This window comes from Aricia agestis, chromosome 2 (assembly GCF_905147365.1).
Source record: "Aricia agestis chromosome 2, ilAriAges1.1, whole genome shotgun sequence".
Lineage (NCBI taxonomy): Eukaryota > Metazoa > Arthropoda > Insecta > Lepidoptera > Lycaenidae > Aricia > Aricia agestis.
This window is the reverse complement of record NC_056407.1, coordinates 3,804,675-3,824,766: the sequence shown is the minus strand read 5'-3', so window position 1 is coordinate 3,824,766 and position 20,092 is coordinate 3,804,675. Positions and strand designations below refer to the sequence as shown.

At 36.9% G+C, this 20,092-nt stretch overlaps 1 protein-coding gene across 1 annotated transcript; it reads right to left on the bottom strand.

Annotated features, from left to right (window-relative positions):
• Positions 1–15,898: 15,898 nt before the first annotated feature.
• Positions 15,899–19,854, bottom strand: LOC121737883 (LHFPL tetraspan subfamily member 2a protein). The gene is made up of 5 exons (XM_042129618.1): positions 19,570–19,854; positions 19,143–19,261; positions 18,695–18,805; positions 18,379–18,492; positions 15,899–16,550 (listed from the first exon to the last, which is right to left on the bottom strand). Exons 1-5 carry the CDS (start codon positions 19,743–19,745, stop codon positions 16,408–16,410), a joined length of 663 nt encoding a protein of 220 aa, XP_041985552.1. The 5' UTR covers positions 19,746–19,854; the 3' UTR covers positions 15,899–16,407.
• Between the last annotated feature and the right edge of the window lie 238 nt (positions 19,855–20,092).

Here is a 20,092-nt window from a genome sequence, read left to right as displayed (position 1 = left end):
ACGTACAACTTAGTTTCATTAAGAGGATTCCACACCGCCATTTTTTCCATACAAACGCTGTCCCCTGTTTCCTCCCTGGATAATGCTAGTAGAGTTATAATTTTTTTCCTGAATATCTACGGCCACTAATACAATGTCCCTATGTTTTCTTTTTTTTCATAATTTAATTATTAAATAAGATATAAACGTTCAAAAACCCAAAAAAATGGCCAGATTTTCCACTGTGTTCAAACGTCCAGAAAACAGATTTGGATAGATTATACAAAAAAAGCAAAACATAGGAACACAGCTCAAGCCTTTTTTTAATCTTTAATGAAAAAAGTACTTAAATCGGTTAAGTTTTGGAGAAGGAATCAGGGGACAACGAATCGTTGATTTTCTGGATTTTCTGCAGTTGTCTCTATCGCGTTCTGCGGTATAGGCTTGAGGTAAGGGAGACAGCTATAGATATTACACGTACTTTTTTTTCATTTCTCTAGCTGCTGTGGTATCCTCTTAAGCCATTGAATTAAATCATAAAAACGCCAAGGAGCATTTTCTGTCCATCCGTCTTTCTGTCACCAAGCTGTATCTCCTTAGGTCTTAAGTTCTTAACTATTTTACAATAAAGATAGACAGTTGAAATCTTCTAAGTTAATGTTATAATATATTGCCGCTATAACATCTGGAGATTCAAAAATAATATTTCTAAAAAGCTTTCGTGCAAACGAACATGATGTTTTTTTCTACTTTTTTAACACTACCCACCTTAATACCGTACCATTCGCATACCTACCCACAAAAGTATATTAAAGTGGTTTTTTTTTTTACTTTTTAATTTCTCTTTCACGAAAACGATAGAGGCACGATCGTTTTCACCATACATCATATTTCAGAGCTCCAATTTGGTCTGTAAAAGGTAATTGTCTAATTCCAGCCCCGCGGCACTCCGCACTGCTCTGAACCGTGATTTATGGGACTAATGGTGAAGAATTCGGTGATTTAACGAAAAATATTGTAAAAAATAAAAGTAACAAAAAAACAATCGGAAAATGTTCAATAAAAGTCGTAGTTTTTTGTGAAGTAGGTAATTTTATAAAATTTTATTGCGAAATAGATGAATTTGGAATTTCAAATAAAATTTTAATTATATTCATAAATAACAACATGTTCATCTGTAATGGGCACCACGAGTCTACAGTTTTTCAACGATTTCCAGGGAACAAGCCAAAGAGAAGAATTGGTGCGAGCGGCTTGCGTAAAAATTTTGAAGTCAGCTTTCTTAGCAACCTTAATAATTAGTGAGTTTACTAAAGAAGAGTCTGTGTATATTATGAATAAAAATGAATTTTAAATTTTCTTGGTCTCGCTAAAACTTGAAAAAAGCTGAAGCGATGTGGCTAATTTTGGTCTTGAATCTTGGAAGTCTAGGGGAGGTTTATATTAGGAGGTGAGGGATACGAAATTCAACGTAACTATATAATATTATGTTCATAGTAAAATATTAGCTCGTCTGTCAAGCGCCCAAAATGGGCGTCTTACCCTAAGGGTAGATTCAGACCGCAACGCGACGCGTAGATGCATTTCTAAATTTGTATGGATTTGACAGATTTCAATTGTGTCAGACGTCTTGCGAATCTGTCAAATCCATACTAATTTAGAAATGCATCTGCGCGTCGCGTTGCGGCCTGAATCAACCCTAAATGTGTACTGAATGTTGATTCAGACCGCAACGCGACGCGTAGATGCATTTCTAAATTTGTATGGATTTGACAGATTTCAATTGCGTGAGAGGTCTTGCAAATCTGTCAAATCCATACTAATTTAGAAATGCATCTACGCGTCGCGTTGCAGTCTGAATCAACCCTAAGAGCATTTCGATACATTTTCGAAAATGGTTTGACAGTTCGTGACAGATGAAGGGATATAAGAGAAAAGAAAACGGAAATACCCACAACGATATAAACAGTCTGAAATCTAAACAAAGGCATTTAAAAATAGACGATCGATAACTTTCACATTCGATATAAAATCAAAGGCTTCGCATTCTTTTATTTAATCGTCCTGTAAACGGACTAATTGCGGTGCTACGATTGGTTGATTATACACCCCGTACAGTTCCAGTTCCCACGGAGAAACGCTGGGTATATTTCATTTTCAAAAGTCCGTAACATTGTTGGGCATATATTCATTGAAAATAACTATTAATTTCTGTTATCAATTGTAGCAGACGCTGTGTCAGATGTTGTAAAATACCACATACTTTTAATATGTACTTACCTCTTACTCTAAAGTGAAGAGAAATATGTTTAGTAGAGTAAATAAAACTTTTACGGTGAAACTATAACATATATTTATACGTATAAACCTTGATAAAACTTAAAATAAAATATCTTTTTATTCAAAATGGGGATCATGATACACTTTTTGAAAGTCGAACGAAGAAACTACGTTGCCTACCACCGGTTCGGGAACTACCCCGCCCGCCGATAAGAACCGACGTAAGAAACTCGCACGGGGCCATCTTTTATTAAAAAATGGAAAATTAAGTAAGAGGCTGCTAAATAATCTACTTATTTATGTAAATAACAGATTTTAATTGCCTCTCCTCAATTAATTAATCCCTTGCTTGCCAGTGCGAGTTTCTCAAAACGTCAAACTTTTTTCATAGCAGATTTAGCTTAAAATACCCCAACGGAGGCGTCAAGGAACACCATCACTTTGGAGCCTTCGGTGTAAAAACAACTCGAGGAATATAATTATACAGTCGGCAACTATAATTATACAAATATACAATTACAATAATTACAATAGATGTTTTAATTAGGGCTAGTTTGAATAATGATTCAGAAGCTAGACTTTTCATCGGTAGTTCACGATATTAATTATACGATTCATTAATCACTATCGTGTTTATGTAAATAATAGATACTCTTTGTAATAAGTTTGTACGGTAATCGGCAGCAATAATGGTAAGCTAATAATTGTCGAAATGAGTGAGGTGTATTGCTTAATCGTGAGATATTTACGACATGTCAAACTGTGGTCTAGTTACAAAGTCTCTTGGGTTTGTGGCTGTGTGTGACCATATTCTGTTTGTATGTTACCTCTTTACGGTTTATCACTAAAGAGATTAAGGGCTTAAGGGCCTGTTTCACCACTTCCTGATAAAGCTATCCACCAATTAACTTGACAGATCATTGATCAAGTATGGAGAATCTGTCAAAAAAAGTTGTGAATAGCCTATTAGGCACTTTATTAGAAAGAGGTGAAACAGGCCCTTAGATTTAATTAAGTTTTTTGACCGAAAAAATTTTGCGCGAGCGAAATGTGGGCACAATCAAGCTTCGAATTTAACAACGCCACGTCACGCGTCGCCTGTACCACAATAGACATAACGACCAGTAGTTCGACTGCAAAGAGACGGACAGGTGTCAATATCTGTCAAATTCGTCGGGTTTCACTAGGATTATGAACGGAATGTGCCTCGCGCTGGCTGATATAATAAATTTTTTAATATTAAAAATAAAGTTTTCAAAATTGGATTCTGACAATTTTAATCGCATGTGCCAAAACACAAACAACAATACGACCAAAGAGGAACACGTCCATCGAATATGTCATAGTTTTAAATTCGTAGGTAACAAGTTAACAACCCTAGCGCCGATTTTTGTCATAATACGTCAAATTTAAAAATTTCAACATCAGTTCTAAGTCGGCGTACTCTATCATTCTGTCTACTCTGCCTGTACTTACTTACCTAATTTCTAGCATACTTACTTCAAGTATTACCCACCATATTTGACATTTTCAGTCACGGTTACTTTGAAACATAACGGGAAGTCTACTAACTGCCTAGTATTTATTATTCTTAGCAGTGAGGAAACCAATGCAAAATGCGAGTCTGGATTAAAGGAAAAATAGAAGTTTGATGGATGCCTCCCGTCGAAGCCTACCCCCAGGGAACGTCAGGCGTAATCACTAGTCTCGAATGATTGATTTAGTGTACAGAACCTTTACAATTACTTTTTTAACCCTAAAATAAACCTTATGCCTCTCACATAAAGGCCAGGCGGAGGCAATACGAATCCGAATACATAACGTTTAGTAAAAAACACTGATTCACTATTAATAGCGCTGTTGCAATTAGGATCAGAACAAAAACTTTAAATGCGTTTAATTCGATTTTTAGGTTGTTTATCATCGTACAATTATTGGAATGATTATAAACAATAACCGAAAACTGCGATTAAACATACGAGTTTTTTTTTTATGAAATAAGGGGGCAAACGAGCAAACGGGTCACCTGATGGAAAGCAACTTCCGTCGCCCATGGACACTCGCAGCATCAGAAGAGCTGCAAGTGCGTTGCCGGCCTTTTAAGAGGGAATAGGGTAATACGGGAGGGTAGGGAGGGAAGGGAAGGGAAAAGTTGAGGGTAGGGAAGGGAATAGGGTAGGGGTTAGGGGATTGGGCCTCCGGTAAACTCACTCACTCGGCGAAACGCAGCGCAAGCGCTGTTTCACGCCGGTTTTCTGTGAGAACGTGGTATTTATCATGCTCCCCCACGTCTAAATGTTATTTAGGATGTCTTTTTGAGGTGAACTTGTGAATTGCGATAGGTATTATTCTATGATATTTTAATAGTAGGTATACTTATGAATTCATTGATCTACTAAAATAGACCACAGTACCTAGAGCTTTACAGTTAGATACAGTCCGGTCAAGCCAACTTGCGTTTCTGGAACGCTAATCACTCAGACCAAATATGAGGCTAATCAGGGACACATTTAGGTACAGATAATATTTGATTTCATCAACAATAGCTCAACATCATCATTAAAAGTAGCCAGAAACCGAAATAAGCTTTTGATTTAGTTGTGCACTTTTGGAAATCAACTACCTACTCTCATCCATAACAGAATATGTCCCGACAGGATCTCACAGGAACTTTAAGGCAATATAACTGTAGAATACAAGAGCTATGTTCACCATAATATCAAAGAGAATACATAAATCTTACAATGTTACATAGGTTTACATCACATCATACTATTTTACCTCTGACATGATCCTTATGCCAACGTACTAAGGATCACCCTGAGTAATATGCCCTATACATTGTCGTGACAGGCCGCGGGCAGCCATTGGCTAGGTGGTAGGGCTCTGCGCCCACGCATGGCACGCGAATTATGGCGTGGGTCGACTTGCTTGGCTGAGTTTGTTGTTTATAGAAGAGCGATCTATCGCCTCATGGCAAGGGATGATCCATGTTGCGTCGCTATACGAGGGGGTACTGGTAGGCAGTGGACAGCATGTAGGGAGTTACCTATAGGTATCAAACGTAACAGTAGGTATAGATAATAGGAAAATTTTACCTTCAAATAAAATTTTTATTATGCTTCCAAAGACGTCCGAAGTCCATTATGAGAGTACATCGTTTCCTTTTCCGATAAGTCGCTATAGATGTCGCTGCTTCCGCTACCATTTTGCGCCATCTTTACTACCTGCTTCCTGTAACTGATTTTTACCGCACAGAAACAAGCCACCATTTTCGTCATTGTTCGGTTCATAATGGAAAAGGCACCAGGAAGACATTACTGGGACTTCGGACGTCTTTGGAAGCATAATAAAAATTTTATTTGAAGGTAAAATTTTCCTATTATGCGTTCCGTTTGACGTCCGAAGTCCATTATGAGAGACTGTTTGTTATCTCCTGGTGGCTTGTATTTCTAGTAAAAATTAAAACGCAACAATGTGATTAAAACAAATTTTTTATAAACAATAACTTAAAAATATTAAAAATTACAAGTATAAATCAAACTAATCAAAATTACGAATTAGGCTGAAAATATTGTGATAAAGAATTTTCTTCAACAACTCCACTATTAATTTGTTTTAAATAATACTTTCTAAAAGTATTTTCATGCTGCCAATTTGCCTTAGCTAAAATATCATTAATGTGATAATTTTCAACCCAATTTAATGACGAGACTGCTGATCTACAACTTCCAGCTGACGCATTGATGCCAGCCTCGGATAACAATTTCTTTATCCAACCACCAATAATTGCTACAGTAGCTGGTCTTGTAGGACTTCTAGTCGCTAAGAATAAATTAGTAATATTACCTCTGCTGTGCCTTGTCATATTTACTAGAGTACGTAACCAGTGTACTGCATCTATATTCCTATCAGGTGCTGATATAAATGTCCAACTCGATTGCTGATAAGAGGATGAATCAGTCTTTGAGCCGAAAACGGGGTGCAAGGTAATTGAGTTAGAGTTATCAACAAAATGTTGATTGTCAGTATGCAAAAGGGTGAGATCATGTACTCTTCGACCGGAGGACAATAACAAAATAGCAGCTGTGTGCCGAGAAACTTGATACAGGCTATTTAAATTAACATTATAGTTTTTTAAAAATCTAATCAAAATCCTTGCATCCCAAATCGGTAATTTAGGAGGCGCAGGTTTTGCCAAGGAAATAGCTTTTAACATATGTCTTACTAATGGGTTAGCAGAAATCTTAATATTAGATATTGTTTCGCAAACTGAAGCAATAACAGATTTGTGGACAAGAATTGTCCGATAAGAAAGACCATCAGCTAAAAATAGATTACCTAAATATTTAGCTACATTAGTAGGATTCGGTGAACGAAAATTAAAGCTATTTACTTGACAAAATCTTACCCACCTACTCCAAATAGGGGCATAAGTTTTTATAGTTGATTGTCTCCAACATGAAGACAATAATTGCTTTTCCTGTGGAGACCATGTATCTATCAGAGCGTCCCACCCAAAATGAGCCAAGCTTCCAGGTGTAACTTGTTGACTTGTGCCGGCGGTAACATTGTCGCCGTGTCCACCAGCAACTCCTTCAAATCTTTGAGTTTCACCGGTCGTTTCAGTGCACGATTTTTCAGATCGGGTCTCCAAAAGGGCTTCTTCCACCTGGGTGCTATGAGAATGTACTGACCTGAGGCGGAATTCAGATGATCTAGAACCCTGGGTATGAGGCTGGGTGGTGGGAAGAGCCATGCAAGTCGATAACTCCAGGATCTGCTGAACGCGTCGTGAAAGTAGGCGTTCGAGTCTGACAAGTCTAGCGATACATAGTCTGCTACGACGTGTGCTGTTTGTGACGCGAACAGGTCTAGATCTGGCGTTCCCCACATACTGAACAGCTTGGTCGTTGCCCTGTCTGTCAGGTGCCACTCGGCAGCGGCGCGATTTCTCGACAGGCGATCTGCTTCGGTGTTGAACAGCCCGGGTAGGTGGTGCGGGAGTAGCACGATATTGAGTTGGTCTACTAAGCTCAGCAGCTGCTGTGTTAGATTTAGCAGTTGACGTGATCGCGTTCCTCCTTCGTTTTTTATATATGACACGACTGTTTTGTTGTCGGTCTGAAGAATTACAGTCGAACCCTGCAGCGTCATTGCTTTGGCGGATATCGCTGCTATTACGGCAAACATTTCCTTTAGATTGCAATGCCACACCCTCTGGTGTTGCTCCCAATTTCCTTGTATCGTGTCGTTGTTTACCTGAGCACCCCATTGAATGTCCGACGCGTCGGTGATGACGTGGTTCGTGGACATTCTTTGGAGATGAATTTCCGACTTCCGACTGATGTTCGTCAACCACCATATCAGTTCTGCACGTACCTCCTCTGGATACTGATTTTGCAATTTTGGATACCTCCTGAGTTTGTTGCTGTGTCGCTGTAGTAACCGGCAATGCAACCTTCCCCGGTGGGTGATGAAGGTTGCGAAATTGAGGTGGCCTAATAGGCGTTGTGCTTGTTTTAGGTTCCACCTGCCGGCTGCGAGTCGTACTCGCAACATTTGACGAACACGTTGTATTTTGTCGGTAGGCAAGGACTTCGTGTTGGATTTGGTGTCCCATACCACTCCCAGGAAGTCTATAATCCTCGTAGGAGTCGTTACAGATTTCTCCATATTGATCGACCAACCCAAGCTGGTCAAGAACTGTACTGCTAGCTTTACCTGTGCTGCCAGTGTTTCTTTGTCGTGATGCACTATCAGATAATCGTCTAGATAAACCACTAACCTTAGACCCTTTTTTCGGAGGATATCTGCCGTCCAGTTCGTTACAGTGGCGAAAATCCGCGGTGCTGCTGCTAGGCCAAATGGCAGGCACGTCATCTGGAGCAGACAACCCTGATAACTGATTCGCAGAAATCTTCTGTGTTGTTTCTTTACAGGGAGGTGGAAGTAAGCCTGACTTAAATCCAATTTTACCATCCAATCCCCTCGTTGCAGAAAATCGGGCACTCGTTGATGATGGAACAGACGGAAATGCTTCGGTTGCATGTAACGATTTAACGCCTTGAGATTGAAAATTACACGATTCTTTCCATTGGACTTGGGAATTATAAATAGGGGAGATATGAATGAAGGCGTCAGAGGAGCCGGTTCTAAAACTTTTAGGTGAATCAAATTTTGAATTTCGGTTGTCATTGACTGAGATCGTGGAGTTTGATATTTTGCTAAAATATCTAATGTTGGAAGAACTAGTGGTGGCGTTTTGTTGAATGGTATTCTGAGACCCGTTATTAACTGTAAAATTGATTTGGGAGGATTGTAAAGATTCCAAATATTTTGAAAGTGTCTCAGACAGCCGCCGGAAAAAACACAGTCATTTATTTTTATATCCCGACCGCCTGCCGTCCGTTTTAAATTTTTTCCCCGCCCTACTTTTTTTAACGGACGAGTTATTTGACTGAAATCGCTCCGAATCTTTGTTATCGGCCTGTTTTGATCTAAAATTGTTATTTTGTCGGCCGCGAAACGGTTTTGCGTTACTAAAAGAGGTCGAAGGTTCGGGAGATTTTGGCCGGAAGCGGGTAGAATTTGAATGTTTTTGCAATTTATCTACCCCACCAATTTTTTGTATGTACATGGATAACTGACCCGGTTCAAACATATACTCACAAGAAGGCGGAATTCTACCTAGATCTTCCCTCATATATTTATCTTTTAATTTTTTAATGAGATCTCTACGGCGTAATTCTAAAACTTCGGCTCGTTTCCCGCAAATAATTTGCAATATATCATGAGAAACCGACTTATAATCAGAATCATTACCGAATAATTGATTTAACTTATTATAAATAGAAGAAGAATCAACTTGAACCTCCGAAGAGGCAGACCAATCGATTAGAGTTTGTAAAGCGCTATTTACGGCTTCATTTTGGGCCAAAAATGCATTAGATAACGCTGCAAAACTACGTTCCATTTGGAACCACCGTAAAGGCGCAAAGGGATCCTCAAGACGACGTAATTCTTCATTAACTCTCAGTTCTGTGAAGGCGGGAAAGGCCACGTACTTTTTCTGAATATCGGTATATCTAACTGCATTCCAATCAAGCGATTCAAATCTTTGCATATTTTTAATTTTATCGACCCGAGCCTGTTTTGCTTTTGGTACGGGTGGATCTTTAACGGCGACGTTCAGATTTACAATACTACCCGCATCTAATTTTGGCGGGCATAAGAACTGTTCACCGGAAATTGATGCATTATTATTTTCTGATAACGGCATATTATGTGTATTTTGCTGCGTTGCCTCCGTAGATGCCATGAATTTCGTCATTAAAATGTTGTTTAAATGACTCACCAGTTGCTGTGACAATGCATCAAACCTTTCGTCTAATTCTGCTGAACTAGTACGTCTTCGGCGTTTACTTGGTGGCCCCTCTTGATCTGTAGAGCACTCCGAAGAACTATCACTATCCTCTTCAATAGGCGCGTTTACGTTAACGTCTTTATCACTCATTTTACACTCACAGTTACGTAACGGTAACGGAAGCAAAATTTAAATTGTTTGAATTTCACTTTCTACTTTAATCTCGAAAGCGATTTAAATTACGTAAAAACTTGCGACAAACTAAATATAATTTTGAATTTAAATTCAAATAATAAATAATAAATATATTTTAAACTGCGACCATGCGCTCGGTTCGAAAAACGACGCAACAATGACGAAAATGGTGGCTTGTTTCTGTGCGGTAAAAATCAGTTACAGGAAGCAGGTAGTAAAGATGGCGCAAAATGGTAGCGGAAGCAGCGACATCTATAGCGACTTATCGGAAAAGGAAACGATGTACTCTCATAATGGACTTCGGACGTCAAACGGAACGCATAATAATAGCTAATAATAATAATAATAGCTCCCACACCGGTGACGATGGCCGATTTTATTGAAAACTGGCCAGCTACGCAGGAGTAATTTTATAGTGCCCAAGTGTGTGCGCAGTACACAAGAGCACTCTCCATTCCTTTACTTTGATAACCCAGTGGGACGGAAGACCAACACGACTGGCGAGAGATCAGGCGCAGGACCGACTTTTTACATGCCCATCCGACCCATGGATCATCTTACTTGTCAGACAATCATGTGATCAGCCTGCATTGTCCTAACCAAACTTGGAAATAACATGTTTCCAACACGGGAATCGAACCCACGACCTCCGAGTCAAGAGCCGCGCTCTATACCACCACGGAGGCGTTTTATATGGCGTTTTATATGGAGGCGTTGAGGTATAGATAACATATTATGCAAAGCAGCTTTGAATTTTAGTTAGTTCTTCTTCGACTACTGTAACATCAACAGCAGTAAAAACATGGTAAAAACAGCAACGTGTCAAGACGTGGCATTTTGCAGTATGGCGGCGTGACTTTCGATTTTAGCCAAGCGACAAAATCAACCTTGTGAATATAATTATTGTGTATTCGAAAATTATATAGGTACTAAGATGACGCCCGCAACTCCGTTGCGCCAAAACTCGTTTATGTCGCGGGAACCGTACATTTTTCTGGGATGAAAAGTATCATATGTCCTTTCCCGGGACTCAAAGTATCTCCATGCCAAATTTCAGCCAAATCGGTTCGGCGGTTTGGGCGTGAAGAGGTAACAGACAGACAGACAGACACACTTTCGCATTTACAATAATAGTATGGATTACTATGTAGTAGAATATTATATTGTATATAAGTTTGACATAGCTGGCTGCAAAAAGGATTCGACTATTGTGTGGGCGATCAAAATGATTGCAACTTGCGGAGAGAAACGAAAAATGCTCAGCGGAGTTAAACTGAGAGGATTGTATTATGTAATTCATTAAGGGTTTTACTGTCAGGGATCTTTAAGCCTAAAATATACAGATCTATTATCCAAACCAAAGTTACAAGGATTCAAAAATACGACCAAACGTTTCCAGAAAAAGTATGTAGTGCCCTTGCGCTTCGCTTGGCTCGTCTTGGCGGGGGCACTACCGTGCACTTCAGTAATTCAGTAACCAGTGCTAAGGCTTCGATTTCCGACCGACGATTCTGATTCTAAAAAGATTTAGCTAGTAACAAATGCACAAAGGTAAGGTAGGCATGAGCCGACAAAGACGCCATTTTCTTCATAATAGGTAAATGCCCTTCACAATATGGCCGCTTATAATTGTTAATAAAAAATTCAAACCCCTTTCCATTTGTCTAACCTACTATTAGCGCTGCTTTACATAAATTACCTCACTACCTGTTTCATTAGTCATTACACTTGTTATACAATTATGACAAGAAACGTCGTATCTGTATCATTTAAGGCAGTGTTTCCCAACTAGTGGACCGCTAGGGGCCGTACAAAGATGTCTTCTCCTTCTGCGTTCTTTTCCATTTTATTTTACTGCTGCACTCAAAGACAACACAGAAAAACAAAAAGAGGTTGACAGATAATATTCGTCTCTGATTGCAGCAGTAAGTTCCTCTCAAGGCTCTCCTCAGGCACCAAAAATTGTCTCTCGGGTTGTCGTCTGTCGATTTAGGCAATTTATTTACAGTGTAATCACAGCTCATGCTGGTTATACTGGTTCACAAGCCGCTGGAGTCTGCCAGTAAAGCCGTACAATAATTATTTCACATTCAAAGAAATAAATAAGAGTTATTATAGTGGGAGAAAAGGCAAGTAAGGTTCGGTGAAAAAAGGTTGAGAAACTCTGATTAAGGACACTCCTAAAATAGTCTTTGTAGCAGTGTATTATTGTGTTTCATAATAATTGTACAGGTCTTTAATTATTTTAACTGTCTTTAGAATTAGGTACGTAGGTACCTACTTTGTTTTAACGTAGATGCTACGAATAATAAAAACTACGTAGATGGCTATAAAACTACTTGGCGAATGGGACTATGATACCTATGTCATAAATCGTAATATTATGTGTATCGTTTCAGCTTTGTTGGCTGATGGCTCTAAAAGTATGAAACATGTAAATTGTAAACGCATCGCGTCACGTCGTGTAAACCTAGATTTCTTAATGGCGAATAAGACCGTGAAATGCATTTGAAAGAAATTAAAGGAGATTTACATCGCACGAAATAAATACCAGGTATATTATTGTTTTCAAAAAATTTTGATGCACTATTTTCTCATTCCCGACGTTTCGGCTGCTTTAGAATGGCCGTAGTCACGGTTGGACTGTAGTCTGAGGTGAGTAGGTAACGGACGTCCAACCATTGACATATAATACTAAAAGTTTATTTAGGCTCCCCCACACATCATGCGCGTTATATGGTCGATAATAACGCGCCCATGGGCGTACCCAGGTTCTGGGCCAGGGGGGGCAAATTAACCAGGTTCTGGTGCCAGGGGGGGGGCAAATTACGCAGATTCTGGGCCAGGGGGGGGCAAATCAGATTTTTTATTTGCTAGGTGTTTATAAAGAATAAAAAATTAATAATTTTTAGTCGTATTGCAAACAAATGGCAAAAATTCGTTATTTTTATAGATGAAAGTACTAGATAATATACTTAGTAGGGACGTCAACATGATCCAGGGGGGGGGGGGGCTGCCCCCCCCTGCCCCCCCCTGCCCCCCCCCCCCCTCGGTACGCCCATGAACGCGCCTGTGTGGGAATAAATAAAAATGTACTGAAGTTGTTCAACTACCCGCAGATTCATCAATTATTATTTGCGTTCCGATCTACGCTGAACGAACTCACGGTGTCTTCAACCCATGGTGTTTTAAATTTTGGTCGAAAAAATATCTAGAATTTTAGTTATTACACTAAGGGCCTGCTTCACCATTTTCTGATGAAGTGCCGAATAGGCTATTCACAGCTTTTTTGACAGATTCTCCATACTTGATCTGTCAAGTTAATTGGTGGATAGCCTATTCGTCACTTATCAGGAAGTGGTGAAACAGGCCCTTACTATAAGAAACATAATATGAACTACAAAAAAACTCAAGTTATTTATTATTCAAATATATTTGTAAAAATACAAGGTATATTGTATATTTTGTATAGTAGGTAATAATATTTGACTAATATTCTATTACAAACGTTAAAAATAAATGCAATATTAACATCAAAAACTTACAAACTAGTATTTTTATTTTAGTAATAATAATCATAAGACACATGCATCAAATCGAGACTCAATATGGACTATATTAGATATATTTTATAAAATAGCATAATATTTTTAATCGTAGTATAATGTAAGGTCCCTTGCGTAGTCACTCACAACATCAAATGGAAAGAAAACTAAGATATATTAGGTAATTGTCGATTTTTCCACACCTTATATTATTATGTCACTGTCGCCTAACAATATAACAAAACAAAAATTTTGAAAATCGGTTCAGAAACGGCGGAGTAGTGGTCGAACATACAAAAAAAAAAAACCACAGCCGAATATATAACCTCCTCGTTTTTTGGAAGTCGGTTAAAAAGAATATTATTCTACTTTTACTGTTCCCCAATAGCTATGTCCACACTTTGCATACGCACATATTGGCGCATTCAATAATTGAATGCGTCAAGAAACGCAACACCAATATTGTCATGTTGAAATTTTTGATACGGTCAGAGGGCATGCGTCGCGGGCATGCCTCACGTTCGCTGTTGACTGCGCTATAACGCATGCCCTTGACTAACAGAAAAAGGCACAGTGTGGACAAAGCTAATAGGAAAGAGAGAGAAATGTAATCAACACAATAATAGTTATAAATTGTAGACCAACAAAAATATGTAATGATTACAATATGCATTCATTCGTTAGTCAAATTATAAACAAATAAATATCGTATACTAATAATAATATGAATGATTATGACACGAGAAATGTAATTTGTGCTACATTACTAGCCTACTCATAATCCCCCTTACTAATAAACATTGTATACGCTTTGAATAGTTATACAGTATTTTGTTCCTGTCACACAAGTGACATTTTTAATTGGATTGAAGAAGACAAAACACTGTGTAACTATTCAAAGCTTATACAGCGTTTATTAGTAAGGGGGAATATCTATAAAAATAATAATGTCAGTCTTATTTATAGTAGGTATTTAGATTCATAATCGTGTTAGTACTTAAAATGTTCCTAAAGATTTTAGAGTATTTTTTTTGTTCCTACAACCGGTTTTAGCCAGTTTTGACAGATTGATTCAGTTATATAATATATCAATTTCAATTACTAATTATATAAATGTCGCAAATATTTGCCATCCTTAGGCGCATCGCAGACGCAGGCGCATATACAATTATATGCAGTAAAGCATACGACGCGCAGCACGGACGTCTGCGTTACTGCATATAATTGCATACGTTCTATTTCCACGGACTAAAAAGTGAGTCACGGATAGTCTGTCGTCTGCGATGCGCCTTAAATATAGGACGAAGTCAAGCTTGTCAAAAATGAGTAGACGCCGAACATAACCCTTAATAAAGCACAGTAAGTTTTAAAACTTCATTAAATCTAATATTAATGTTGTAAGACGATAGTATTATAAGTGCAACGTTGTAACGTTAACGTTGAAAAAACCATCATCCAATTTTGATTCCTTTTAAAAGATTTAGTTCAGTGTCAACTCTTTTTTGTCAGACTTTTTTGGAAAGAAAATAATTTCCAGATAAAAAAATACAACCAAGAGCCAAATTAAGATAATACTGGACAGTGTTTAAAGCCAATTGGTCCGTAAAACCTATTAGGAGTTTCTTAATTATAATAATTATAATTATATACTTACTAATGAGTACTAGAGATTCTAATTTATGTTAACCACGGTAAGTTAGGATCGACCTGTTCCATTGAAACCAGAAGTAATGAGTGTTTGAAATTCTATTTGCCACCAGGTGCCGCTGTCTATTGTGTCAAACTGCTGTCATACGTCACGATATAGCTGTCATATGTCACGATAATATGCCTATTTGACACTATAGACGCTAAGGCTACATAACAGCACCTGGTGACGAATAGAATTTCAAGCACCATCATTGAATAGCCCGATTGTGTGCGCAGTATACAAAAACACTAAATCTTCCTTTTTACTTCCATAACCCAGTGGGACGGATAGCCGACACGACTATTGAGAGATCACGCGCAGGACCGACATGCCTATTCAACGTAATCATGTAAGCAGCCTTCAGTGCAGTGCAAACTTTTTCTAACTCTGGAATCGCATCCACAGCCTCCGAGTCAAAAGGCAAGTTTTTGATTGATTAATAATTATTATCTTGGCTTACCGTGTGTCAAATTACTCCGAACTTATCAGGATTTAGTGTAATATTAGTAACTCATATAAAACAGTCTTAATAATAAAGGTGTCAGGAATTTTAGCTGTCACTGGACTATCACTGTTAAGTGGTTTCAAATTATCAAGAATTTTATAACATATTATGGCATTTTTCTCTTTTAAAATGCTACAATTTTATAACTATAAAGAAGTCTTCTTAATCTAAATAGTTGCTTTATTTAAAACATAGTAGAAAAAATATATATGAGCTTTCATATACATTTTCTTAGAAGTAAATATTTGATAGTTATTTTAAAAATAACTTTATAGCAGTATAAAACAAAATACTAATTACTGCTTTAAAGACATACTAATTTTATAAACGTTATGCATATCTTGCTACGGCTTTTTGGATCAGAGCAGCTGAATAGGTCAATCCATTAAAAAAAATAGTAGCATAGTAATTTTTTTGTAAAAAGAACTGAAACAAGTCATCGTGGAAATATAAAAATGCTACCCATAGATGGCGTTATTAATGTGTTTGTGACAAAGCAGCGTCTCTGTCAATAGCAGACCTAGCATGACCACAGGCTAGAATAAAAATACTTAGATTAAATTTATTATTATAATTTATTATTAATACTTAGACAACGTCAATCTGTCACTTTTTATACCATAGAATATTAAATGTTGGTCATGCTAGGTGAGCAAATGGCACTAATAATAATTGGTACCATAATGTCGCTAATACCTAATGCATGTCATAGTCGCGCTAAAACTTGGTATCGTAATCTTGGCATCCTAATGGCGATAGCATTTTACACATGCACGACTAATACATGGTACCATAATGGCGTTAATACTAGGTGCCATAATGGCGCTAATAACTAGGTACCACAGCGCTAGGCGATGCAGATCAGCTGCTTCCCTTCGTCCATCTGGAACTGGACCTTGTCGGAGCTGGCTGCTTTGTCAGCGACCTTGGACAGGGCACTCGCCAGAAACACCTGTGCTACCCCCGTCGCCGTCACGAACATAGCCCAGCCTGAAATATTGTTTATTCTGTTTGTACTTGTTCAGTTAATCTTCTTATATATAAAATTCTCGTGTCACAATTTTTACTGATTTTAACCAAATTTTATATGCATATTCACAAACGGCTTTACTGATTTTAACCAAATTTTATATGCATATTCAGTGGGTCTGAGAATCGGCTGCTTATTATATTGATAAGTGCATTTGTTGAATAAATAATAGTAAATTATTACAACTCGAGACCGACGGCGACCATTGTTTGTGCGACGGGATAGCGTAGTCTAAGCGATAAGTTGAGAATGGCGAAATATAGAGATAAGGGTCATAAAAATACGTGCGATAGCTTATTAGATTCGGGAAGACGTCTAGAAAAATGTATCGGAAGCGTGTATTAGCACACAAAAATTTCATAAGTTATAAGCAAATTAGGTTGCCAAAAAAATGGTATTACGTTTTTTGTTAAAAACTCCGAAACTATTAACATTTAAGAAGTTTATAAAAAACATTCTTAAAGAGGAGGAAATTCCCATAAGAAAACTCCCAACTCCCGGAATTCTATCTCTATTATTTATAATTCTAATTTAACGCTGAATGTAAGCCTCCGCGCGGCATTTTTAGGTAGCGCGCGCGGTTTCAAAACCGAGCACGTCACACTGATTATTTTTTTAAAGGTATTAAATATTAATTTAAAAATTTCAAAAACTTATAGTGTATTCCGAACACTTCAAAAATTTGCTGCCGTTGGAAATTTAACTTCAAGTTAATTTTTCAACAAATTAGACAAATGTTAACTAACGAAATTTTTTCGAACTTCCGTCCTTATTGTACTTTAAATAAAATCATAAATAATTTTCGTAAAAATGTTTCACTTCGTGGAGCCCTTGATATAAACATACTTAACAAGATCACGCCATAAAAGTTTAAAAAAAATTAATACTTTGTTTATAATAATTTTTTAACTTCAACAAAAAACTAGAAATCCAAGTAATATTGTCAAAAAAAAATTTGTTTCATTTATTATCACGTAATTGTTTTCATATCAATGAAGGACATGTATTAACTAAGAAAAAATTTTTTTCCGCCATTTGCTAATAAAAAAATTATAAACCAATGGACTATTCCGATGCTTTTAAAGAAATTTTTTTCTTACCTTTATTCTCTTGAAAATATTATGATTTTTAGAAACAATTTTTTTTCTTAATAACAATATTTTATTGTTTATAATCGTTTTTTTAATATTTCAATTGTTTAGAGAAAATTTGACTCTTAAAAATCATGATTGATCGTCCTCAATATGGTTACAAAAACAAATTTTTTTTTTATCAACAATTTCATTGTTTATTATTATTATATAACTTAACAATTTGTTAAAAAAAATTCTGAACTTTTTTATATTTTTTTTCTGAATCTCCTAAAAATACAAAAACAAAGATGTACAACAAAGTGCAGAAAATTTATTTTTTTCGATTTTTTTATTGCACCTTTTAAAAAAAAATTCTGCACTTTGTCGTACATCATTGTTTTTGTATATATATCCTTAATCTAAAATCTTGTTATAATATCCTTAATCTAAAATCTTGTTATAATTTTCTGAAAATATTTTCTTTTTCATAACATTAAAATGACTGCAGTTATTTATATAATATAACTCACCGCTAAAATAAAAAACGCTGTTATTATTTTTTATCAGTTTTACGTAATGTAAAATACCTGCAAGGTCACCATGACGCTCAAGTAACTACGAATAGCACTCAGGGATCCCCTACTACTAGAGCTTAGACTACTCACAAGTACGAAATAACATAACATGAAAAATATAATAGAATAAAGGGGCTTACCAATAGAACAATCCCCAGGTATGTAGGGCTCGGAGTATTCACCACACATCTTCTTGATGCGAGTAGAGCCCCATCCCCATGGGTATAGAAGAAGACCCAACACACCAAACAGACCTGGAATTGATGTACATATTTTGAAGACATTAGTGGAAGAAGCAGGCAAGTAAGAGTTAAAAAATTGTCCGTTTTTTGAGTTAAAAAGTTTTAAACTCATTTTTTTCTATTTGTTTTGCGTTTTGTCCTAACAGGGCCGAACAGCAATCTTATTAAAAGAGAGTTACAGTTATAAAATATTACAAATCTAAAAAAGTTGTACCTCCTAAGGCTTGTGTGGCTCCAGCAAGGGATATGACACTCTTCTTGAAGACGGACTGCACACAGCATGCCATTACTCCAGCAAGGACAGTTGCAAATTGTATAGCTGCACCTGTAATTTATTACAACAATAATGTTTACAATCAAAATTACATAACTTCAACTATATAGATTGTATTTTTCTAATTAAAATATAATTCAGCTACTTATTTTTAATTAAGTATCACTATTATGATCAAGAAATAATACAAGCTTAAACTTAATAGAAAACTCCAAAAAGCTTGTTAAGGAGTTATGCAAAATTGTATTGAAGCACAAACAAGTTATTTTCTTTAGTATTATAAAAATAAAAGTAACCGCCTGCCTGCTCATGTTATGTATCACTTTTAAGGTCCAAACATAATTAATGTCCACAATTATTTTCCACTTTTATATCTACCAATACTTACAGAGAGACAAGAAGAACATAGCAGCTTTCCATGGAGACGGGTAAATCTCGGAATCCGTGGAGAGGCCGTAGAATGAGAATGGAGCACAGTTGTTTCTGTCATGTCTCATGCGGATACATCTGAAAAAAAATATGTTAGGCAAATTCTGAAATAAGCAGATAGTTTATTACATGTAATACAGTTATTTCCACCCTAGCATGTACAGGACCTGAAGGTTTTCCTTCTCCAAGTCATAAGTGAGCTGCCAGACCCTTAACACATACTCGTGGGTATCGCAGGCACAATAGATTTTCAATTGTTATGCGGCAGCCAGCTGCCACTTGGGAATTGATGGGTTAAAATTTTTATATAGAATCGACTTTTTATTTGGTCTGAGATAGAATCTAAATCATGGAAGTACATAATTGTATTGTCGAGTGCTACTTACCTATTATAAATTCCAACACTCGGCACATAGAATCCGGTGATATTGTTTTCATTTGTGACAATAGGCTGACCGTGCAACCATTTCGGCGTCATAATTCCAGTCAGAATCAACATAAATGCAGCTAAACTCAACAGAAGCCATGCAAGACTTCGAGATGTTATAATAACATAACACATGCTTGCAAACAATGCCAAATGATTGTCCTCGTGTAAATAATGTGCAGCACCACTTTAAAAACTACTTTCCTAGTTAATTTGCTATTTGCTAAAATGTTTACAAATACACGAAAACTTATTTAAATAATAAATCAGTAAAATAATAAAAATTTAGAAAATGACAGTTTATTATGTCAGTGTCAGCTGTCAAGTTTCGATCTGTGTCAAGTGTCAACCATAGATTTTTCTTTAATTCGTCCCGGTCGGGACAGGCTCAACTCAACCATAAATATAAACAGTCATCGTTAATCGATTTTTAGGGTTGTCGTGAAATCGATATGTAAACCACAGTCCACAATACACGCATG